This window comes from Leptonotus elevatus, chromosome 21, assembly GCF_054856555.1.
Source record: "Leptonotus elevatus isolate MCC_2025b chromosome 21, RoL_Lele_1.0, whole genome shotgun sequence".
Classification (NCBI taxonomy): Eukaryota; Metazoa; Chordata; class Actinopteri; order Syngnathiformes; family Syngnathidae; genus Leptonotus; species Leptonotus elevatus.
The window spans coordinates 16,891,203-16,912,792 of NC_141259.1; the positions used below are offsets into that span (position 1 = coordinate 16,891,203).

The following is a 21,590-nucleotide window of genomic DNA, read 5'->3' on the forward strand; positions in this document are numbered from 1 at the left end:
TTTCCAATTTGCTTTTACTTTGAAAAACAAACCTCACCAGACCAGAAGTACAGTAAGGAGCCAAACTTCCGCCTTTGTGCTGGCATCATGTTTACTCGATCAAATTCAGGTGAGGCAAAACGATACAATCGTTAATGTGTTCTTAATTTGTTCTTAAATGTTGTCTTTCGGCCACTCAGGGGTTAAATTAAAAGTAAAGTCAAGTTAAACGGTACATTTATGTACGCTGTGACGCTTCTCGTCTCACGAAAGTTTGAGTATGGAACGTTGACGTTTTTCTTTTTTGAAGTTGTCAACTCCATCAAAGGCCAAATATTTATTGACACTACAGCCTAATGTGTATTTTGGCATTTGTTATTTTCCTCTTATATATATATACTTATTGTTGACAACACTGGAAGATGCAAGTTGTTTTTTTCCTGGACTTCCCCTTGGCGTCATGAAACCGGTCAAGACATTTTTAGCTCCTAGACACTGCCAAGGGAAACATTTATAGGACATCTGCTCCCAATGTTTGTATGCGTTCGAGTTCTGATGTTCTTATACATTGTGGTAAATATTTCCTTAACTACAACAACAAAGTGTTGCTGACAGATTGTAACACGCAAACACACGATTGTAACACTTTGCTGCACTTTAAGTGTTCTAAAGTTAAATAGCCTCCCCCAGTTTGTTTGCAGTGAGCAGCAGCAGCAGCAGCAGCAACCTTATCCAGATGGAGGCAGCGAGGAGGAGAGGCCAGGCCCTCCTCCTTACCTCAGGCGTGGGCCAGAGCTTGAAGGCCGAGGTTCAGCTGATGGGCAACTTCCCGATGCCGCTGTCCCAGAAGTACCGTCACCTCAATGTGGAGACCATGCTGACGGAAAACGTGACTGGCAGCGACAGAGCTCAGGTCAACGCTTGACTCGTAATTTTGCATGATGGAGACGACGGTGTTTTGTAACATTTGGCTGGTTAGGGTACATACAAGTTGAACTTCCTTGCGATGGGTTCATCATCCATTTTGTACTGCTTATCGTGTTTGGGGGTCACGGGTGAGCTGAAGTCGATCCCAGCTGACTTTTGGCGAACACTGGACTTGCTACAAATGTTTATTTATTAATTTATAAATAATAAATGAAGACGGTTAGAAACATTTAACACATTAATCATTGGAAATGGTATGAACACTTCTATCCTAAGCTCTATCACATTTAAAGTTATTCTGAACCTGAGTTTGAGCGCTACTGTCATTTCCAAAAGTATTGGATGGCAACGTCCTTCGTCTTTGACGTATACTGAAGTTCCAGTGGAACCCTCTGGAATGACTTTGTACAAACGCATACTCAAGACATTTGGACTTTTTATCAGTGGCAGTCGTGGCAAGAACAGATCCTGTTTTGTCTAAATTGGCAAATTACAAATTGTGAATGTGTTGATTTCCCTCAATTTGACTTTTTTTCTGGAGTCATCAAAACTGTTCTTGAGAACGGTGTCCTTTTCCGACCAGGTGTTGGAGTCGTTGAATGATTTGATGAAGGCCTTGAACATCCTGGAGAAATACGGTTGCAACCTGACCAGCCTGACCAGGCCCAAGTTCTGGCGCAGCGTCAAGCACAACAACCCGGTCTTCAGATCCACTGTGGACGCCATCCAGGTGAGCGCCGCCACTCGCGTCCGTCCCGTTGACTCCGGAACCAGCGACCAAACGGAGATGTCGTCGCTCAGGGCGGCCGCAGGGTGCTCTTCCTTTACGGCTACACCAAACAGCAGCCGGATGGCCTCGGCTTCCCCGATGACGTCGCCGAGCCTGACCGGGAAACTGTCGCCATGGTGACGCTGGAAGTTATGACATTGCGTTCTGAGTTGGACATGCTCATTAAGGTTTGACTTCTCCAAAACCGAGATTTTCGTTGCCTCTGCGGATTCACGGCGTCTGATTTCTTTATGTTTAGGGAACGCATCCGCATCAGGAAGTCTTCAAAGACTTTGTCCCCGAGTTGGCCATCCAGCAGGTCTGCTTAATATTTTGCACCCTTGCAAAGCCAAGGTGAAGAAGTACAGATTTGTATTTTTTTTGTCTTCCAGGATGCGGTGGTGATTGATGCCGCCGTGATGCCACCGCAAGAAGATACGTCAGCATGCAAGCCGCCACCTCCGCCCCTGCTGCCCAAACCCAGACTACCAGGAATCGCCGGAGAAGCCCTCAAACCGCCTTCATCATGTCAGTTGCCCACACATTTTTCCTTAATTGAGAATCATTACTTTGGGGAAGGGACTGTCCTAAGAAAAAAAGCAAAGGAGGGCCAAAATTCAAGTGCAATTCGTTGTACATCCATTCATGTTCATGCCCAGTTTCTTCATCAGGTGCTCTGAAAGGCACTTTGAACGTGTAACAAATAGAATGTGAAATTCAAGGGCTGTTTGTATTCTAATTAATTTTCTTTATTCTTAACTTCTATAAAAGTGGGTCGTTACCAGGGTTGTAATAATTTTGGATTTTTCTTTATAGTTATGTTTTATATCATTTTGACTTCTTTTTTTTTTAGTTTAATTAGGTTTTTTTTCAATAATGTGTCATCAAGTTTTTCTTTCTTTTTTTTTAAATATATGTAGTATTAGTCAAAAAAAGATGGGGAAAATAGGTCACTGTGTAATAAAGTAAACTACAATTCTCAAATAACTATTTAGCTACCAAAATAAATACTGTACATTTAAAATTAGTGCTGAAAGCTCAAGTAAGAAATGAACTGACAAGGATGAAAATGAAGGAAATGTTTGCAATAATTATAGTTCATTTTACTTAGTTTTATAAACCTAATATGTAGTTTCTATTCGTTTTTTTTTAATGTTCTTATTTTGTCAACGGAAATTCTTTATCAGCCTTACTTTTAGTTATTTCATAAGTTTTCATTAACTATAATAAACTTAGTTGCGACTCGGCGAAAATGGGATAATGTAGCTTTGCCGGCTCCCTCTAGTGGTCCACCAAAGAATCACTTCCCAAGTACAATTGAGTGGCGTTCTATTGCTATACCGACTTTGAAATTGTGCGTGCAGCGGGCCAGTGCAATCTGTGCGGCGGCTCGGCGGCGGTCGTTTGCCCCTCGTGTGACAACCAATCCTTTTGTGACGCCTGTGACGACCTCTTCCATCGCCATCCCGCCAGGACCAATCACAAGCGGGACAGAAGACTGATAATCATGCAGGGTATGCCGGTTCAGACGTCACATTCGCAATGACAATCATTTATCTTTGCTTTAACATTTTTTACATTTTCCACGTGTGAAGCGATGTGTTCCATTTGCGGCGTTTCTCCCGTGCACGCTCAGTGCGCCACGTGTGTGCAAACCTTGTGCCTCAAGTGCGATGGGCTCTTCCATTCGCACCCCGAGCGCAAAGGTCACAACAGGACGGTGCTCGTGCCCGCCAAGACCAACAGGTATGGGCAGCAGACTGCACAGCGACTGGGATTTTGTTTTTGCTCTTCGTTTGCGGAAACGTCAAATGACAATGACGCTATACAAAATAATGTATGCGTTTTTTTTCTTCTCACCTTCTGTGATTTAATTTCTTCCTCCTGAAACCAAACAAGCTTTAAAACAGTTTTTACCCCAAAAAATTTGCTATACACTGCAATTTTTCTTATTTCAGGGTCATTAAAAAGCCATAAATGTCAGTAAATGGTTTTTACTCAAATTAAGGCCATAAATAACATTAAAAAGCATTAAATATGCAGTCCAGAAGCATTCAAATTTTAAATACAATGGACATTGTTGTTCATGCTTTATTTTACATACATTGTGCAAAGGAATCACTTTTATGCAACTTAGCAATAATAAATGTGATCAAAATATCTGCATTTTGTGGTGACGACTTGCAATTTGCAATGAACCAAATGGCCTGGAGTCCACAAGTTGCTTCTTGTTCCCAATTCCAATTGCTCGAATTTGAAAAGAAAAATGTACTATTCCTGTCACCAATGTCCAACATGAAACACTAATCCCACCTCGTGGCAGAAAAGGACCTCAACATAACTCAATGTTTTACCCTCCTTTTAACTGTTTAGTGTATCTTTTTTATCTTCAAATCACTTTATGAATTACTTCAAATCAAATGACTGTAGCAATGATTGAAAATATACAACCAAGTTAATTATGGAAATCATGTGATGAATCAGCTGACAGCCCTAATATATAAACATGCATATATGTGTGTGTTTTATTTCGAGTGCAATCATTGTTAAAAGTCATTTTCTGCTTCCAGCGCGCCTCCGCCGACGTGGACGTGCGTCCACTGCACCGCCGTCAACAATTCCCACAACTCGCTCTGCGCCACCTGCCAACGCAGCAGCTCCACGTCCCTCAACGCAGGTGAGATGGTCTCCTCGCTGGCGAGGCGAGGTGACTAAATTGCGTCTCAACTCTTGATCGCAAACGGCTGGACTTTTTTTTTGGGGAAAGTCTCTGAAAAATTTCCATCTGGAAGTAATAAACCAAAATTCTATGAAGATTTTTCTTTTGACGTCCGTGCAAACGAAAGTGACGATGTGCCAATTGTGTGTTTCGCTAGAGTGGCAATGCAAGAGCTGCACGGTCATCAATCAAGGCAGCAGCGTCCTGTGTGAGGTGTGTCAGCGCCCCCGCCTGGCCCCGCCCCTCTCTATCGCCCCCGTGCTTTCCAGCCCCGCTCCTGCTCCTGCTCCTGCTCCTGCTTCTGGTTTGGACGTGAAAGAGCAGGTTGGTTGGTTGGTGCAGTTACACTCTGGAAAAAAAACATTTTGTTTGTTATTGACCTATTTCTGATCATGTGTCTGTGAACGAGCCCTTCTGCCGCTGCCTAATTAACTCAATAACGCCACGTTTCTCAGCCGGTGACATGAAATGTTCCCGCGGAAGGCGTGACCACCCGATGGATGTTTTTTGTCTTCCTATAGTCTCATTGGACGTGTCAGTTGTGCACCTTCGTCAACGTCAAGTCCGCAGACGCGTGCGTGTTGTGCAACTCGTCGGGTAAACCGGGGCAGGGACCCCCGCATCCTCGGAAGACTCCGGGCGACGTGACGCATCAACAACAACGCGCGTTGCCCAAGGCCAAGCCGAGAGCCAGTTTGAATCTGAAGAGGCAGGACCGCATGAGGGACGACGGCCTCAAGCTCGTACGCCAGATCAAAGTAGGAAACTCCCGCCGCTGCAAAAATTTCGGGTCCCGGGAAACGTAACGACGTCCACTAAATCCAATGGCAATTAAAAAGTGGTCAGTTTCTGAGAAAAGTCATCTTTACCAAAACAGATGTATTTGAGTACTTTTACAAGAATACAAGAAAAAAAAGTTGTGTTTTAGCAATCTAGTTTCATACTCTTGTTAACATAAAAGTGGAAAAACATGAAACTAAGAGAAATATGGCGGCATCTTTTTTGTCATTGATACAGTAATTTCATAATAATTCATAAAATTGAGTTAAAGTTAAAAACAAGTGTGCTATTGGTTTGTGTTGAGGTCATTTAACTGCCACTAGATGGCATACTTGCATTTGTAAGACATTGGTGACAACTCGGTGCATTTTTCTTTTCATATTAAGAGCGATCTCATCTTAAAAATGAAGTCACTTGTGAAATTCTGCACATTTTTAAAATTGTAAACTACAACTTGACCCCAGTCTCGACAAATATATGCATTAATATTGCATTCATTACTGCTAAATATTGACGCGTCTGCTGCGTTACGACTGGAATTCCTCCAGTACGAGCTTTCTAAGTTAAGGGGCGGTCATTAATCATGCGTAAAAAAATAAATAGTGGCATTAAAATAACTCAAAATTAACACACAAATTTTGACACCCTAGTTGACAGCAATCTCAATTTGCGTTGAGTACAAACCAAACCCAAGTATAGTAATTGATGCCCCTAATTGCTGATAGTTGCCACAAGATGGCCGCCAAGCTTTTTTCCTCTACTAGACAAAGCTACAGACTTGGTAAATGAAGCTCTTACCTTAACTTTAACTTAGTTCCTTGGCACCACAGCGATTCTTATTTCATCAGACATGACTTTGAGCAGCTCGCAAGTCTCTCTTGTCGACGTCTGCCCGCAGGAAGCCGAGAAGCGCGGCATCAGCCCCGAGGAAGTGTACGCGGCGCTGTGCGCGTGCAACGGCGCCAACGTGGACCCGTGCGATTGGCAGGCGTCGGAACTGCCCCACCTGCTGGACGAGATTTGCGCCGTGGCCACCTCGGTGCACATGAGCGCGTTGTCGCCGTCGGGCGGCGGCGGCGGCGGCGACGGCGACGGCGTGAAGCTGTCCAGAGCTGAGGCCAAGCTGGCCTGGCTGGCGACGGAGGGCGACACCCGGCGAGCCGTCACGCAGCTGCTCAGGGACCGACAGATGAAGGTTTGCAACTCACGGCGCCTTTGCACGCACACATCGGAATGTAGCTATTGCAAGTCTACGTCTGAAATGCAACGCGTACAAACACGATTGTTCTGTTTTGGATGCAGTTAAGATTTACAGCAGGTGTTTTTTTCATGTCTTTATTTTCGAGCGTCCGATCCAGTTTACATGACATCAAGCTTCGATTGGCCTTTACGTTGGCAGGTGTTTGGTGTCAGGTTCGGATTCCAATGCATTTCACGCTGCCGTGCTGAATTGCGCACTCGTGATATGAGAGTTGAAAATGTGAATTTGTGTGACTTAAAGCATTCGCAATGAAATGCAGCATTAAACAACCGTTTTGGACGGTCAACTTTTGCTTTCAATCTTTTAGATTCACGTCCAACGAGATGGCCTGGCACAAAAAAGAAGCCATCAATTGAAATACTTTCTCAAGCGCATCTTAGCTGCAGTTTGCACGATCAGATAAGGTCAAATAAATCACAGCCTTTTAATGAGCCGCCGAGACGATTCTCTGGTTGAAATCTGTCAAACTGCACAGCATAAATAAAGCGAGTTGCCAAATGAAATATTTGAAACCAGGTCACGCGGATGACTCGCATACTTTGGTCAAGGCTACAAAACAAAAAGAACAAAAAACAGTGAACCTCTGCTTAACACAGTGTGCACATTCCAGATGCACCTGCCACAGGTGAAAATGTGTCTTATGGTATAAAAACACTTTAATACTGTATAGTGCTCTTTTTCTGATAAAAAAAAAAAAAAACATTCCAAAATATGTTGAACGTTTTTAGGGGTCCATTTAATTTCCTTGACGTGATTTGAGTAAATGTACGAAAACGTTGTGTGTGGGCAGATGAGTGAGCTCCACTCTCTGGGCTTTCGGGACCCGCGTCAGTGCGAGGAGGCCCTGCGGCAAAGCGGCGGCGAGGTGAAGGGAGCCCTGTCCGTGCTGCAGCGCCCCCTGCTGGATGACTTCCACAAGCGCATTTGGAGCGAGCAGCCCGAGCCGCCCGTGGACCCCAACGACCCCAACAAAGAGGTGCCCTCTTACTGTGCTGCCATTTGGGCATTTATTGGATATCCTTGATGCTTGTAGCGAGGTGCTAGCGTGCCCTTTGCCCTCATTAGCAGGACAATTCAGCACACTCGTACAATGACCTTTTCTTATTAAAAAAAATCCCCACTTTTGCCTTTTTAATATGACATTTTTTCCAACTAGTAGAGTACAGTTGTAAGCTAGTGAAGCATTTTGTCTCACTAGTAGCATGTTGTTATACTAGTATGCCAAACTTGTCATAAGCTGGTATATTACATGGCCCTTCCAGGTGGAACAACTGAGTTTTACTAGTATTTTTTTTTTTTTTTTACTAGTACTACTTTCCACATTTTTACACACTAGTAGGAAAACCTTTGGACCTTAAGCTGGATATCATATAAATGCACAAGAGGCGTCTTAGTAGTATGTGGCAGCAAACTACTAGTGCAGTAGGGCAACTAGAAGATACTAGTATGGCAAAACTGTACACTAGTACTATTTGGTGGCTGTAAAAATCTAATGGTTAACATCTCAAGCTTCATTAGTAGTACTAGTAGCACACAGATGTCAAATAGTAAAGTTCCCCCCCACTAGTAACATGTTGCTGTCCTACTAGTATGCCAAAGTTGTTCCGCCAGGGAAGCTCCTCAACTCACAATTGTCCAACGCGTGAGTGCAAAGAGCGCGTACTAGTACTTGAAAGTGGAGATGAAGCATACGGAATAAATATCGGAAAGGTTTTCCTCGCGCCGCCCCGGATCTTGACTAACGACCCTCGCGCCCCCCCCCCCCGCAGCGGATGTGCCGGCGTCTGCTGGCACTTTACGGCCTGCCCAGCTGGGGGCGCTGCGAGCTGACGCTGTCGCTGCTGCAGGAGCCGGGCGTGGCCTACTCGCTGGAGGACGTGTTGCAAGCCGTCCGGGAGTCGCACGACCGCGACTTCATCAGGCGCGTGCTCAACAACGAGTGTCCGTGCTGCCTCAGCATCTTCCCGCGGAGCAAGGTCCGAAAAATCCAATAGTCGAGAAACACTCAATCGGATCAATGATTTATTCATCTATTCATTTCTCATGTGTACATACTCTGTATTTATTAAATATGAATTCAATTCAATGCATGTATTTAATTCCAACTGACAAAATGGGCGTGTGTCGCTTGCGCGCGCAGATGCAGTGCCTGACGTCGTGCCAGTGCTCGGTGTGCCTGGAGTGTTTCACGCAACACTTCACCATCATGGTGCGAGACAGAAACATCTGGGACATGGTTTGTCCCGTCTGCCGCGAGCCCGACATCACCGACCCCGAGCAGCTGGACAGCTACTTCTCCACGCTGGACATCCAGGTGCGAGTGCTGCGGTCGGAGTGGGCGGGGGCGGGAGGGGGGGGGGCAGAATGGGTCAGACGGGCCACGATGACCTCGCTGGGTTTGTGCTTTGCAGCTGCGGGAATGTTTGGAGCATGACATCTACGAACTCTTCCACAAGAAACTGACGGAGCACGCGCTCATGAAGGACCCCAAGTTCCTGTGGTGCAGTCATGTGAGTCAACGTTGCGTGTCCTCATTTTGAAGCGCAACAAACGTCTCAAATTGTGACTGAATGCAAACCTGCAGCACAAACACAAAGCAACAATTTGGTACAATCATGAGAATGCAAGATAGTCGTAGTACTTCATTCAGTTTTCCTCGTTGAATGTGCTTCTGATAGATTCAATTACAATTTCGATTATTACACTCCACAATTACAAAATTGGCATAACCGTAAACAAAAATAAAAGATTATGAGTGTCAGAATTAGTGCGTTAATTTAAAGTTCCTTTACCGCCACTCATTTTTTTAACGCGCGATTAATGACCTCACTTGGTCTGCGGGAATTCCAGTCACAACGCAGCAGACACGTCCACATGAAAATTTTGCAGTAATATATGTAATAATAATGCATATATTTGTGGAGACTGAGGTCAAATTTCACAAGTTACTTCATGTTAAAGATTAGATAGCTTAATGTGAAAAGAAAAATTCACTAAAGCTGTCACCAGTGTCTTACAAATGCAATTATGCCATCTAGTGGCAGAAAAATGACCTCAACCCAAATGAATATCACACTCGCTTTTTACAGTACAGTACATCTTTTTAATTTTAACTCAATTTAATGGTTTATTATGAAAACACTGAATAATCAATGACTAAAAGATGCAACCATATTTCTATGACTTTTCCACTTTTATGTTAACAAGAGTATGAAAAAATATATGTTATTGTACATTTAGAACATACATAAAATTTGTGATTAATCGTGAGTTAACTACTGGAGTTATGCTATTAATTACGATTACAATTTTAATCGCCTGACACCCCTAATTAATACTAATTCTGAGTTGTTTAAATGTACACATTTGCACTTTTTTTTTTTAAATAGCTAATTTAATAAATTTAAATGCAATTTGTCTTAATATTTTTTTTTTTACGTTTAAACACTTTCTCGCTTTTGCACCAACAAACAAATGATCCTAATCGTGATTCATATTTTCTTCATAATTGTATTCCGTTCAAATCTGACGTTGAAGCCAATTCTATATTGTGACATGACATCGGCCGGCGACCCGTCCAAGGGATTTCTTTAAATAATGTTGGCAGTGCAAAATATTAGCACTCGGTCCCAATGCGGACACTTTCACTTGGAGGTGTACTCGCTTTTGTTGCCTGTTGTTGACCTTATAGCCTGACGACAGAACATATCAGCCAATTGTCACTTCTTCCCTGTTCGTTGATGTGATGTGATGCAGTGCGTGTCGGGCTTCATCAACGACGGCGACCAGCTGAAGGTGACGTGCCTCAACTGCTGCAAAAGCTTCTGCGCCAAGTGCAAGAAAGCCGTGAGTGGCGACCGGCGTCAGTCGCGGGCGACGGGCCGCTCGGGTGCGCTGACCGCTTGATTGCTTGCGTCTTGTAAGTGGGAGACTCAGCACCAGGATGTGACCTGCGAGCAGTTCCAGCAGTGGAAGCGGGAAAACGACCCCGAGTACCAGCGGCAGGGCCTGGCCGGCTACCTGAGGGACAACGGCATCAGTGAGTGGCGCCGTCGGCGTGCGCGGCGAGAAGCGGACGACCGACCGTTGCCACTTGTCGTTGCAGCCTGTCCTCACTGCCGCTTCCAGTACGCGCTGACAAAAGGCGGCTGCATGCACTTCAGCTGCTCCCAGTGCCGGTACCAGTTCTGCAGCGGCTGCAACAACCCGTACTACACGGTGGGTACGCAACAGAGGGGAGCGCTCAAGGTCCGAGTGCAATTCTTGGAGGCTGAAATGGCCACGTTTTTAGGCAGACGCGCATGACCAAGCTGTGCTAGTCGTCATGTGACTGCTCAGTTTGATTGGTCAACTGAGTTTTACTTGTAATTATTATTATTTTTTTTTTACTAGTACTACTTTCCACATTTTTACACACTAGTAGGAAAACCTTTGGACCTTAAGCTGGATATCATATAAATGCACAAGAGGCTTCTTAGTAGTATGTGGCAGCAAACTACTAGTGCAGTAGGGCAACTAGAAGATACTAGTATGGCAAAACTGTACACTAGTACTATTTGGTGGCTGTAAAAATCTAATGGTTAACATCTCAAGCTTCATTAGTAGTACTAGTAGCACACAGATGTCAAATAGTAAAGTTCCCCCCCACTAGTAACATGTTGCTGTCCTACTAGTATGCCAAAGTTGTTCCACCAGGGAAGCTCCTCAACTCACAATTGTCCAACGCGTGAGTGCAAAGAGCGCGTACTAGTACTTGAGGGGTTAGGGTTAGGGGAGCGCTCAAGGTCCGAGTGCAATTCTTGGAGGCTGAAATGGCCACGTTTTTAGGCAGACGCGCATGATGACCAAGCTGTGCTCGCTTTGTGGCAGGCTGTCGTCATGTGACTGCTCAGTTTGATTGGTCAAATGGAGTCAAAAAGTGGAGTTGGGTTGGATTGGTGAAAAGAGTCATGTGACCAAGTCTCATCAACCAAAATGAATTGCGCAAGCGATCATAAGCGCCTGGATAGAAAATTATAAGGCGCGTGCTGAATGTACAGGAATGTAGGCGTGTAAAAGTATCTACTCCAAAATCAAGAAATTACTTAAGTCATATTACTTAAGTCTTATTAACCACTGACAAGCACTATGAACTTTATGGCAATAAAATAATTACTAAGTAACTAGTTTGTTTGCAGGGATGTTTATACATTGTTCCAAGGAATTAAAAAAAATATGTACATAGAATGTAAACAAAAAAAATGCTTTTGTCAGTAAGTACAAGTTGCAATATTATAAGAAAAAGATTGTAATTTTATAAGAATTACGTAGCAATGTGAGACATTTTTTTTAGTTTTCTAATAACACCATGATATTTCATAGGGAAAAAATCTTACGGGAGAAAGTTTGAAATAGTGGGAGGAACATGAGAAATACATTTTCAGACAAAAAGTTGTAATAATTCAAGGATAAAATGTATTATGAAGAAAAACATGTCATTTGAAGGGATGCTTGACTCATTGAGCCGTTTTCAGCAGCAAAAAGTGAATATTTTGTCCAGAATTCATTTGATAACTAAGGAAGTCGGTAACGACCAATCAAGGCTCAGTTTGCAGACCAAACCCAGAATACGGGTGAGCCATGATAGGTCGGTTCTCGTTAGCTACTTCCTCAGCGCAGGTGAGTCAACAGAAAGTGGAAAAAAATACATTTTAAAGGTATTAATTGTACATGAAAAATAATGAAGTTATCAAATGAAATCTGGACAAAATATTGTCTTTTTGCTGCTGAAAATGGCTCAATGAGTCAAATAACCCTTTAAGACAATTAGATTGTAATATTATAAAACTTCTAATATTGCTAGAAATCCATGAGAATATTGTGTTGCATTAGTTGCAATATTATGAGAAAATTGTTCCAACAGTACTTTTTTTTTTCTACTCATGTATACTTATACTTGAGTACAGCATGTGAAATAAAGGTGAGATTTGATAACCCCCCCCCCCCCCCCCCTTGCATTGCAGACGGCCTGCAGGACCGAACAGTGCTGCATCACGGGCCTCCACGCGCATCATCCTCGCGACTGCCTCTTCTACCTGCGAGATTGGGAAGCCGCGCGGCTGCAAGCGCTGCTGAAGGTGCGACCGCGTGAATGTTTTCGCCACTTTGCGTCCGATGGTTTGCTCATATGTCGCATCTGCTTCCATTCGTCAGAAGAGCGGCCTGGACTTCAACACTGAACCTTCAGATCAGCTGCAAACGGGTGAGAGGTTTTTGTTGTTTGTTTTTTTAGGGCCTGCTTCGTGGGCGTATTAAAGAACGCAGGGGTCCGTTTTAGGCCCACTTTTGCTCTCCCTTCGCCCGTGAAATGTTTACCTTGTGCGTGACGCAGACACGTGCGGCGTGATGGAGCAGAAAGACGAAGGAGGTCGGCCCGTGGACTCGCCGTGTGGCGTCCAGACGCAGCCGGGCCAGGCCGGACTCTGCGAGTGAGTATGACAGCCGCACGCATGGGGATTCGACATCTTAAATATTGCACAGGGTTAACATTTGCAACCGTCAGACGTCTGAGAATTAAACAACAACGACGACGACGATGATGACAAAATCCCCGAAAGCTCATTCAAGCATCGGACCGGACAAGTTGTTGTTATGTGCAGGAAACACTACCGAGAGTACCTAGTCAGTCTGATCAACGCCCACTCGCTGGACCCCGCCCCCCTCTACGACGCCCAGGACCTGATCCGAGCCTGCGAACGCTACCAGGTGGACACGCAACGGACCGGGAACGAGGACGACAACGCTTACCACGCTCGACTGCGCAAGGTGAAGTTATTTCTTCGGTGGCGCCTTGACATAAGAGTGCTCTTATTTGAACACTCGGAGTATCAAGATGAAAATCACAAAATAACAGTAAAAGGATGACATTCGGCAATGAAAAAAAAAAAAAAGAATGTTTCTAGTCCACGTTTGAGTAGATGAGAAGTGTAGAAACACTTTTTTCTTTTCTGTTCTGGAAACACTTTTGATTATCTTTAGGTCCAAGAGCATTCAGATCTTTGTGGACCAACAGTGAAATTACAAAAGCTTCTATTTGACTCTCAGGTGGCCAATGTAGAGATTTGAGAAGATTGTTGAAAACTCAAGTCATGAAAGTCAAGTTAAAAAAAAAAGAAAAGAAGAAGTCATGATTCAATAAAAAATCATTGCACAGTCAAGTTCAATTGAAAATTGAAAAAAAACGTTTTGAAAGATGAAATGCAAATGTTTTCAACAAAAAACTACAACAGAACTGCACAACATGTTTCGCTTCATTTGTGGTCGTCAGTGGTGTGATCATTAATCGCAGATAAGCGAGTTCACTGCCACTGCTGCAGCGCGTGAACCGTTGATAAGGAAAGCATTCTTGCGGCCGGACTTCGTATAGCGTCTGCTAGCTTGACCTTGATGCTTTCCTGCAGAAACTGATGGAGGTTCCGCTGGGCGAAAAGGTTCCCAGGAACGCGACTCAACAGCCTCACACCAGCTGAGCCAGCTTCCGTCTTCAAGTCCGGCTGACAGTATTCAGGGTACACGCATGTTGATTCACAACTGGTTCGCCATGAGGCACTGTTTAATGTTCAACGTTTGTCGGGAGAGAACAAAACTGTTTTGTTTCGAATGTATGAAGGTGATCACTTTTCTGCTTAACTGATGAAGATCAATACTCTCCTAATAATTCCCGTATGTGACATTTTATGAGTCTAATTGTCGCAGTTATTTTGATTTTTTTGGGGGGGAAAAAACACAACTTCAAGAAGTGCATTGATTGCAAATTACCAGGACAGCTGACAGTACACAGACAGAAGTTTTTTTTTTCTTTTTGTTTTTTTTTAGCAAGCACGTTGTTTTGTTTTGTTTTTTGTTGATCTTGTGACAGCAAGTCACTTTTTCCGACTGTTTGGAGGGGCGCTGTTATGGAGCCACAACACTGACAATAAGATTTGGTGTTGGGGGGGAAAAAATGTCATTGTGGAAAAATCTGCATTGACATTGACACAAGTATTGGCATTCGAAAAGGTTGTATTGAAAAATAAAATACAGACATTACAAAAACACTTTTTTGTATTATGATGTCTTATTCAATGCCAATCTGACTCCATGTGCTGTAATACACAATTGGATGTAAAATATGTGCCTTGCCTCAATAAAGTTTGACAAAAGAAGATACCTGAGCAGGAAAATTTGTAAATGTGTCCTCAATATTGTTGTCAACATTGTAAAACAGATTGAATGTAAGCACAAATGTAACAGGAAGCTTTTGAGCGGCGTACAAAGCCGAGTGCCTAATTAATACGATGCAAGCAATTTCTTTTTTAATTGATGGTATTGTGTCAGAAACATGTCAATCAGACAACTGATAACTCATTGATATTAGCATAAATGTCTCTTGAACAAAGTGCGCGGCTGTATGCGTTTGTGTACTTTGTCTCCCCCTGGTGGTCAGCGGGTAGCTCGTTTCCGTGGAGTCACGTGATTTCTGTTAAGCGCCGCTTGAGCTGCTGAAGCGCGTTCTCGCGTGTCTCCAGTCTGCCATACACAACACAAGCAGGCACGCCGCGGCAGCGCGCACGCTCGCACACGTCTCAAAACAACCGAAGCAGCGACGGCGGCCAGCGAGGTAACCGAAACTTAAATCCACTTCCGAATTGTCACCGCGACCATTTTCGATGCGCTATCGCTTTGCCAAATGTTCTTCGACGAAAATAGCCGCTTGTCGAGTTGGGAATATTTTGATGCTTCGCTTACAACGAAGTAACGAAAGTGTTTGGCTCAATGAGGAAGTTCCGTCCTACGGCCCGGCTGTATTTTATATCAATGTATTCATTTTTTTATTTGTGAACTAATAAAAGACGTAAAGGCTTGATGTCTTTTCGTTCTCTCGTTTTCTCCCACAGCGTGCCTGGGAGTTGCTTGCTTGGGAGCGATGGCCCCTGCGACGCCGCGATGCACGCGCAAACTGCGCGCGTGGATGGTGGATCAGGTGCGCGTGCGCGTCGCAACCGTACACGATCGGCATCGCGCGATATCAAATCGCTTCCAAAAAATTATTTGAACATTTAGTTATTTTTACCTCAGCCTCTTTTTTTTTCTCAGGAAAATTTATCTGTTCACTGGTTTTATACTCCGGCCAAACCATCACTTGGCATTTTAGTGCCAAGTCGCTAAGTGTAAGTGGAGCTACATTTAGACAAAAGTAGTCATTTGGTGCCATTTTGTGGCATCTTTGTGCCAAGGAATTGTGTTGAAGTGAGTTGAGGGGCTTCAATTAGACAAAAGAAGGGCTTTGCCGCCATCTTTTTGCTGATGAACTTTTTTTAAATGATTTGTAGTAAGTAATGCTTTTCCACCATTTTGTGGTATTTTAGAAACTGTTCACACTTAAAATGAGGTTAATGAGTTTCTCTGAGAAGCTGTCCCCGTTTCACACAAATTGTGATGTTTACTGTATTTCAGTGCTGCTTATGTTTTGTTTACCTTCCCACGGCCCAAGAAAAACAAACGGTGTCATTTCATTTTTCCTAAAATTGTCAACCTGCCAATCAAAAGTGACGCGTGTCGACAGGTGAGCAGCGGCAAATTTCCTGGCCTGAAGTGGGAGGACGAGGCAAAAACCATGTTCCGCATCCCGTGGAAACATGCCGGGAAGCAGGACTTCCGCAAGGACGAGGACGCCGCCATCTTTAAGGTGAGCCGTGTGTGTGTGTGTGTGTGTGTGTGCGTGCGTGTGTGTGTGTGTGTGTGTGTGTGTGTGTGTGTGTGTGTGTGTGTGTGTGTGTGTGTGTGTGTGTGTGTGTGTGTGTGTGTGTGTGTGTGTGTGTGTGTGTGTGTGTGTGTGTGTGTGCGTGCTTGTTAGATGTTTGTCTTTCCTAACAGAAATAATTGGGGGCTTGCTACCGCTTACACAATGTTGGCCTTTTGCTCAAGTTAAGCTTAGCTGCGCATTCTCATTTCTTGCGTGACTCGTCGCTGCTTCAGACACACACAAAAAAGAAAACTGTGTTGTGTTGTTGAGGCGTGGGCGGAGTTCAAGGGCAAGCTGAGCAACGGCAACCCGGCCAGCTGGAAGACGCGCCTGCGCTGCGCCCTCAACAAGAGCCCCGAGTTCAGCGAGGTGATGGAGCGAGCGCAGCTGGACATCTCGGAGCCCTACAAAGTCTACCGGCTGGTACCCGACGCCGAGCAGGGTCAGACGTTTGCACTTTTTATTTTATTTGGACGACTGCTTGATTCAATGCAATGGGCACAATCAATGTGATGTTGGTGCGTGTGCGTGTCAAGGGACGCCGGAGCGGAAACGCGAGAAAAGCGTCAAGAAGTCCAAACGCAGGAGCAGCAGCAGCGACGTAGCGGCCGGTGAAGACGTCGCTCACGCCAAGCGCGGGAAGATGGCGGACGACATCAAAATTGAGCCGGTGCGTGTCCCATCGATCCGAGCGTACGAATTCAAAGGCGACTCGTTGCGTGTGCCGAAGACGAGCAAGAAGAAAAAGCCGGGCTCGTTGTTGTTAGCATGCTAGCTTGCGTGACATTTTGTTTTGTGGCTGCGGCGGCTCAGCGCGCTCCAGACGTCGGACTGCAGACGGAACATTTGCCAGAACCGCATCCGGTCCAGATGGACGGCGCCGCGCAGGACACTCGTGAGTTTGACCCGTCGTTACAAATAACGCTCATATGGACAATTTCGCTTTGTTTGTTTTTATTTACAAGTATTTGTTCATCATCAACGGAGTGGAAAATCATCCAAAGCCGAGTTCAGCGACGTTTCGAGCACTTTTAGGAACTTTGACTGACAACGTTGCGCTCTTTGCATCTTCTCTCGTGTAGCGCCCCGCGAGATCCTACTGGACGTCCGCATTGAGGAGAGCCTCGCGCCTCCTCAGGAAGGTAAACGCTCCGCTCGTCCCTCGTCAAATGCAATTGAACAAACGATACATCCAAAAGAAACTAAATGTATATCGATTTAAAAGTTTGGAAGAAGTGAAATAAAAATACATACGATTGTATTAATAACTTGTGATGCTCAAGTGCACATGACCAGGCCTTATTTCAAGGTATTATTGCTACCTGAGACGCGGCTGCCCCCTTGTGGACATTTTACAATTAAGAACTAGAAATGAGATGGGTTATACTTTAAAGGTCTTTCTTTAAAATGATCTGTCATTGCCCTTTGGGTGAAACTTTAGATATCAAAGGTACGAGCGGTATTGAGAGTTGAGCACTAAATTGCAAGTTTTAATAAAAATAAAAATAAAGTACTAAAAGTTGCAAATAAATTGTAAAATTACGTATCAAAACTATAACTAAAAATACATAGTCATTCAAATGAGTAGCAAAATAAAGGATAAAAATTGCATATTTAAAAAGCTAATTTTTTTAATGTGTTTTAAATTTGATAGTAAAATTTCTAAACAAAGTATAATAAATCAAGTCAAATCTAAATTGCTATTTGCTCTTCTTTTTTTTAAATTAAATTTAACTTTTTAAGTGAAAGATCAGAAAACAAAATGTAATAATATAACAAAATTGACATAAATTGCAAATTAAGATGTAATTATATTTGTTTAATTAAAAAGTAGGATTTAACACATAAGTTAATAGTTTAAATCTCCATATTTGCAAATTATAAATCAATTAAAGTGGATCAATTGTAATAAATAAAAATAAACACAAAATTCACACTTTTTTAAGTATAAAAGTAAGACTTTTGAATGAAATGAAATACAATCAATTATTAAATTTAAAATCACTGATCACATTTGGAAATGTAAAAAAAATGCTAACAATAACAAATCGTATTTGTTTGACGTTGCGCAGACAAGGACTCGCTGCACGTGACGGTGCACTATTTGGGCCAGCAGGTGCTGAAGCGTCACATCCACGGGCCCGACGTCCGCGTCCTGTACGCGCCGTCGTCCTCGCCCGTGCCGCCCACGCCGGCGCCCGACGCCTGCTTCCCGCGCGTCCACCTGCCCGAGCCGCCACCCTCGCTTACCGCCGACAGGGCGGCGCTGCTCTCCCTGCTGCCCTTCATGGAGAAGGGCGTGGCGCTCACGTCCACCACGCAGGGCGTCTACGGCCGCCGCTTCTGCCGGGGCCGCGTCTTCTGGACGGGACCGCACGCGGCCTCGCGCGGCCTGCACAAGATGGAGAGGAACTCGGAGCCCGTCCTGCTTTTTAGCAAAGACGTCTTCAAGCAACGTGAGTGGAAACTTGTTTGGCTTCTTCTATGTGAGCAAAATAATGTTAAAAGCGCCACCTGGTGGCTGCTGGTAGTGAACAGTTTTTCAGAAAAGATACTTCTAGTTACTTTTTTCCCAGTTGAAGAAAAAAACAAATGACATGTTCCATATTTAACCGAAGCATAGCTAGCTTGATGCTAACACACAATGCAAAATGCCATTCATGGGCTAATCAAACTAGCATGGGTGTCACAGTAATTATAAAACTTTAAACAACTCTATTGACTACAAACAGTAGCAACATGTAGAAAAAAATTGAGAACAATACTGATGTGAATATATTGTTTACCCTAAAAATACAAAAAAATTACTGTAACTTACGGAGTCATTTTGTTGGGACCATCTTCTTCATGTGTATATTTAGATATGTTAGATTGTCCCCTGGTGGCCAATATGAAAACACCTGACGACGCAGTACATGTCGATGGCCATTCAAACGTGACATCATGATGCACAAAACTAGAGATAGACCGATTTGTTTTTTTCAGGGCGATACCGGGGCCGATAACCGATATTTGAAGCTGATATTCATTTTCAGTAAAAAAAAAGGGGGGGGGGAATATTGGTGTTAAACATTTTTAAAATACAAATGCCAATCTTTACTTTGTTGTAATGTCTTAAAGCATGTTTGTTGAACAAATTTTCAGACTTTTCAAAATGTTTTTTTTTAATCTTAGACAATAACAAAATTAAAAAATACCTGAAATCTTAACCTTTCACATTTCTTTGTTTTCATGTTGACCCAAAACAAAACGTTTCCAAGTTCAGCAGCATCTCTTATAAAGTCAACTGAAAATGTTAAATGGTTTTAGGTTGACCTTTTATTGGCCGTCAGATTAAAAAAATAAAAATAAAAAAAGGCTGATACCAATATTCGTCAAAATGCTCAATATATCGGCCAGGCCAATCGCTACACAAAACTGTTGGCATTATGTTTAATTATATTAATAATGATTATTTTGTCAAACTTTTGTTGGTGTTTTTGGGGTGGTTAGAACATTTGGAACAAAATAAGTCAAACTACCACGACATTTTACAGGGCTGCAGTGATTAATGTCTAAACTGCTGACAACAAAAGTGAGTACACCCACTCGAGAGAGTTTCCAAATTGTGCCCAAAGTGTCAGTAGTTTATCTTATTTAATTTTTTTAAGTTGATAAACAAATTTAATTAAAAGTTGTGAAATTAGTTGCTGCTTGTGTTTTTTTAAATGTATTTTAATTTGCGAGGTCAGTCCGAAAAGTTTCTCAGTTCAGCAACAAAAGTGCAAAGTTGGCCTTTTTTCTTGTGGCGTGAGTTGCAGCTCAGTGCTGCCCTCTTCAGAGCCATCCGCGCATTCGTCCTCAAATGTCGGCCAACTTGTCATTTCTGTCCGCCGTGTCACGCCGCTTTCAGAGCTGGACAACTTCTGCGTGAACGGCGGCCAACCGCCGGCGTGCAGCCTCACGCTCTGCTTCGGAGAAGAACTCGGCTGCGCCGAAGATCCGGCCCAAAAGCTCATCATCGTTCAGGTACTCGAGTACCCGGGATGCCGCTCCCAGCTGTTTCCGACCATGTCATTTCAGTTGTGTTTTTTTTTGCCGGCGGATGTCAGGTGACGCTGCCGTGGGCCGAGCAGCAGGTGCAAAGCGCTAGCGCCGGCGCCATCCTGGATCCCTTCGGGTTCCTGCAGTCTCCGCTGGACGAGATCACGCTCAACTTGGTGGCGGTGCAGACGGACGAGCCGGCGCCCTGAGGGACGCTCGAGGTCGTCCCCAACGACACTGACGTCACTTTTCTCATCATGTTTGAATTCCGCCTGCCTCAACGACGATCTTTAAGGGAAAGACACTACAAACGTGAACAAAACACTTTGGCTGGAAAATGACAATTGCACTAGTGGCCAATTCCAATTGAATGCCAAGATCATTTTATTGTCTTTTTTGAGTGTATGTCCCCATGTCGAGGGGACAGAAAATGTCTACACACCCCTGTTAAATGCCAGGTTGTTGTTGTTTTTTTTGTTAGATCAAAAATAGAAAAAGATAAATGTCAAACGTTTTTTCACCATTAACCTGTACACCTTGCAAAAGTGTGCACACCCTTTTATAACTGGGCATGTGACAGCTCTCCGAATTCACAGCGACTGAAAACTCGTGTTAAATGTGAGTCAGGACACAAGAGAACATTTTTGGGGTTAATCTGACTGCCTTTTAACACCAGTTTGAATGTGATTGGCTCATTCTGCATACAGTTATGAGGGTGTACACACTTGTGCAACCACATTATCAGCAGTTGTTTTTTTTTTACTTACTTTCACCAAAATATATATATATTTTTTTTTCAAAATAAGATTGGAAAAAGTTTTATTGATCTTGGTCTCAATTTTTTTTTTATCACAAAAACCTGTCATTTGCAAGGGTGTGAAGACTTTTTATATCCACTGTACATTTGAAGGGACACATTTCCAATATGAATGTTAACAACAGCACATAAACAACCCATTAGTTGTCCAAATTGTAAATAACTCCACAACATGGATGAACGTAATCCTCCTGGACTGACCCGCCCATCATTCATTTAGAGTGGAACCGTCCCATTGATTTACTTATTTAATGTTCTATGCACCTGTCATATTTTAGCACATATTTAATATTTTTGCTCTGACTTATTTGTATTTTAGAGCAGGTCTTTAGTTTTATGACGGGATCGGGCAGCCGACGACTTGCCCGATCCCGTTTATTTATTTTGACGTCCCAATTGTCACACTTGAAACAAAATGTGAATTGTCATTTGAATGACGCATTTTTTAAGCAAACGTTAACTGAGGAATCCTAATCATGTCACAAATATATTTGACTTTTTTTTTTTTTTAATCTTATGCTCTCGCTCGTCAGAGTTGAGGAGCTACATTTA

At 43.5% G+C, this 21,590-nt stretch overlaps 2 protein-coding genes across 5 annotated transcripts; both read left to right on the plus strand.

Annotated features, from left to right (window-relative positions):
• Positions 1 to 28: 28 nt before the first annotated feature.
• On the plus strand, positions 29 to 14,510 carry LOC147156168 (E3 ubiquitin-protein ligase RNF31-like). Of its 3 annotated transcripts, none has more exons than XM_086066371.1 (24): positions 29 to 109; positions 670 to 892; positions 1,490 to 1,636; positions 1,708 to 1,863; positions 1,935 to 1,994; positions 2,068 to 2,203; positions 3,040 to 3,189; positions 3,271 to 3,421; positions 4,246 to 4,352; positions 4,552 to 4,718; positions 4,916 to 5,152; positions 6,073 to 6,369; positions 7,226 to 7,411; positions 8,205 to 8,411; positions 8,576 to 8,749; positions 8,847 to 8,945; positions 10,192 to 10,281; positions 10,360 to 10,474; positions 10,541 to 10,653; positions 12,438 to 12,551; positions 12,628 to 12,676; positions 12,806 to 12,902; positions 13,074 to 13,239; positions 13,875 to 14,510. In XM_086066371.1, exons 2-24 carry the CDS (start codon positions 716 to 718, stop codon positions 13,941 to 13,943), a joined length of 3,264 nt encoding a protein of 1,087 aa, XP_085922497.1. In that variant the 5' UTR covers positions 29 to 109; positions 670 to 715; the 3' UTR covers positions 13,944 to 14,510. The 3 variants fall into 3 exon arrangements, with proteins under 3 accessions (XP_085922497.1, XP_085922496.1, XP_085922498.1); XM_086066370.1 differs by having other exon boundaries at positions 73 to 109; positions 660 to 892; XM_086066372.1 differs by lacking the exon at positions 29 to 109 and adding an exon at positions 120 to 552.
• A 452-nt stretch (positions 14,511 to 14,962) lies between these two features.
• On the plus strand, positions 14,963 to 21,277 carry irf9 (interferon regulatory factor 9). Of its 2 annotated transcripts, none has more exons than XM_086066373.1 (10): positions 14,963 to 15,073; positions 15,351 to 15,436; positions 16,019 to 16,141; positions 16,469 to 16,640; positions 16,735 to 16,868; positions 17,012 to 17,093; positions 17,281 to 17,340; positions 18,271 to 18,654; positions 20,091 to 20,206; positions 20,290 to 21,277. In XM_086066373.1, the coding sequence occupies exons 2-10, from the start codon at positions 15,380 to 15,382 to the stop codon at positions 20,428 to 20,430; spliced, it is 1,269 nt and encodes a 422-aa protein (XP_085922499.1). In that variant the 5' UTR covers positions 14,963 to 15,073; positions 15,351 to 15,379; the 3' UTR covers positions 20,431 to 21,277. The 2 variants fall into 2 exon arrangements, with proteins under 2 accessions (XP_085922499.1, XP_085922500.1); XM_086066374.1 differs by lacking the exon at positions 14,963 to 15,073 and adding an exon at positions 15,092 to 15,272.
• Positions 21,278 to 21,590: the final 313 nt, after the last annotated feature.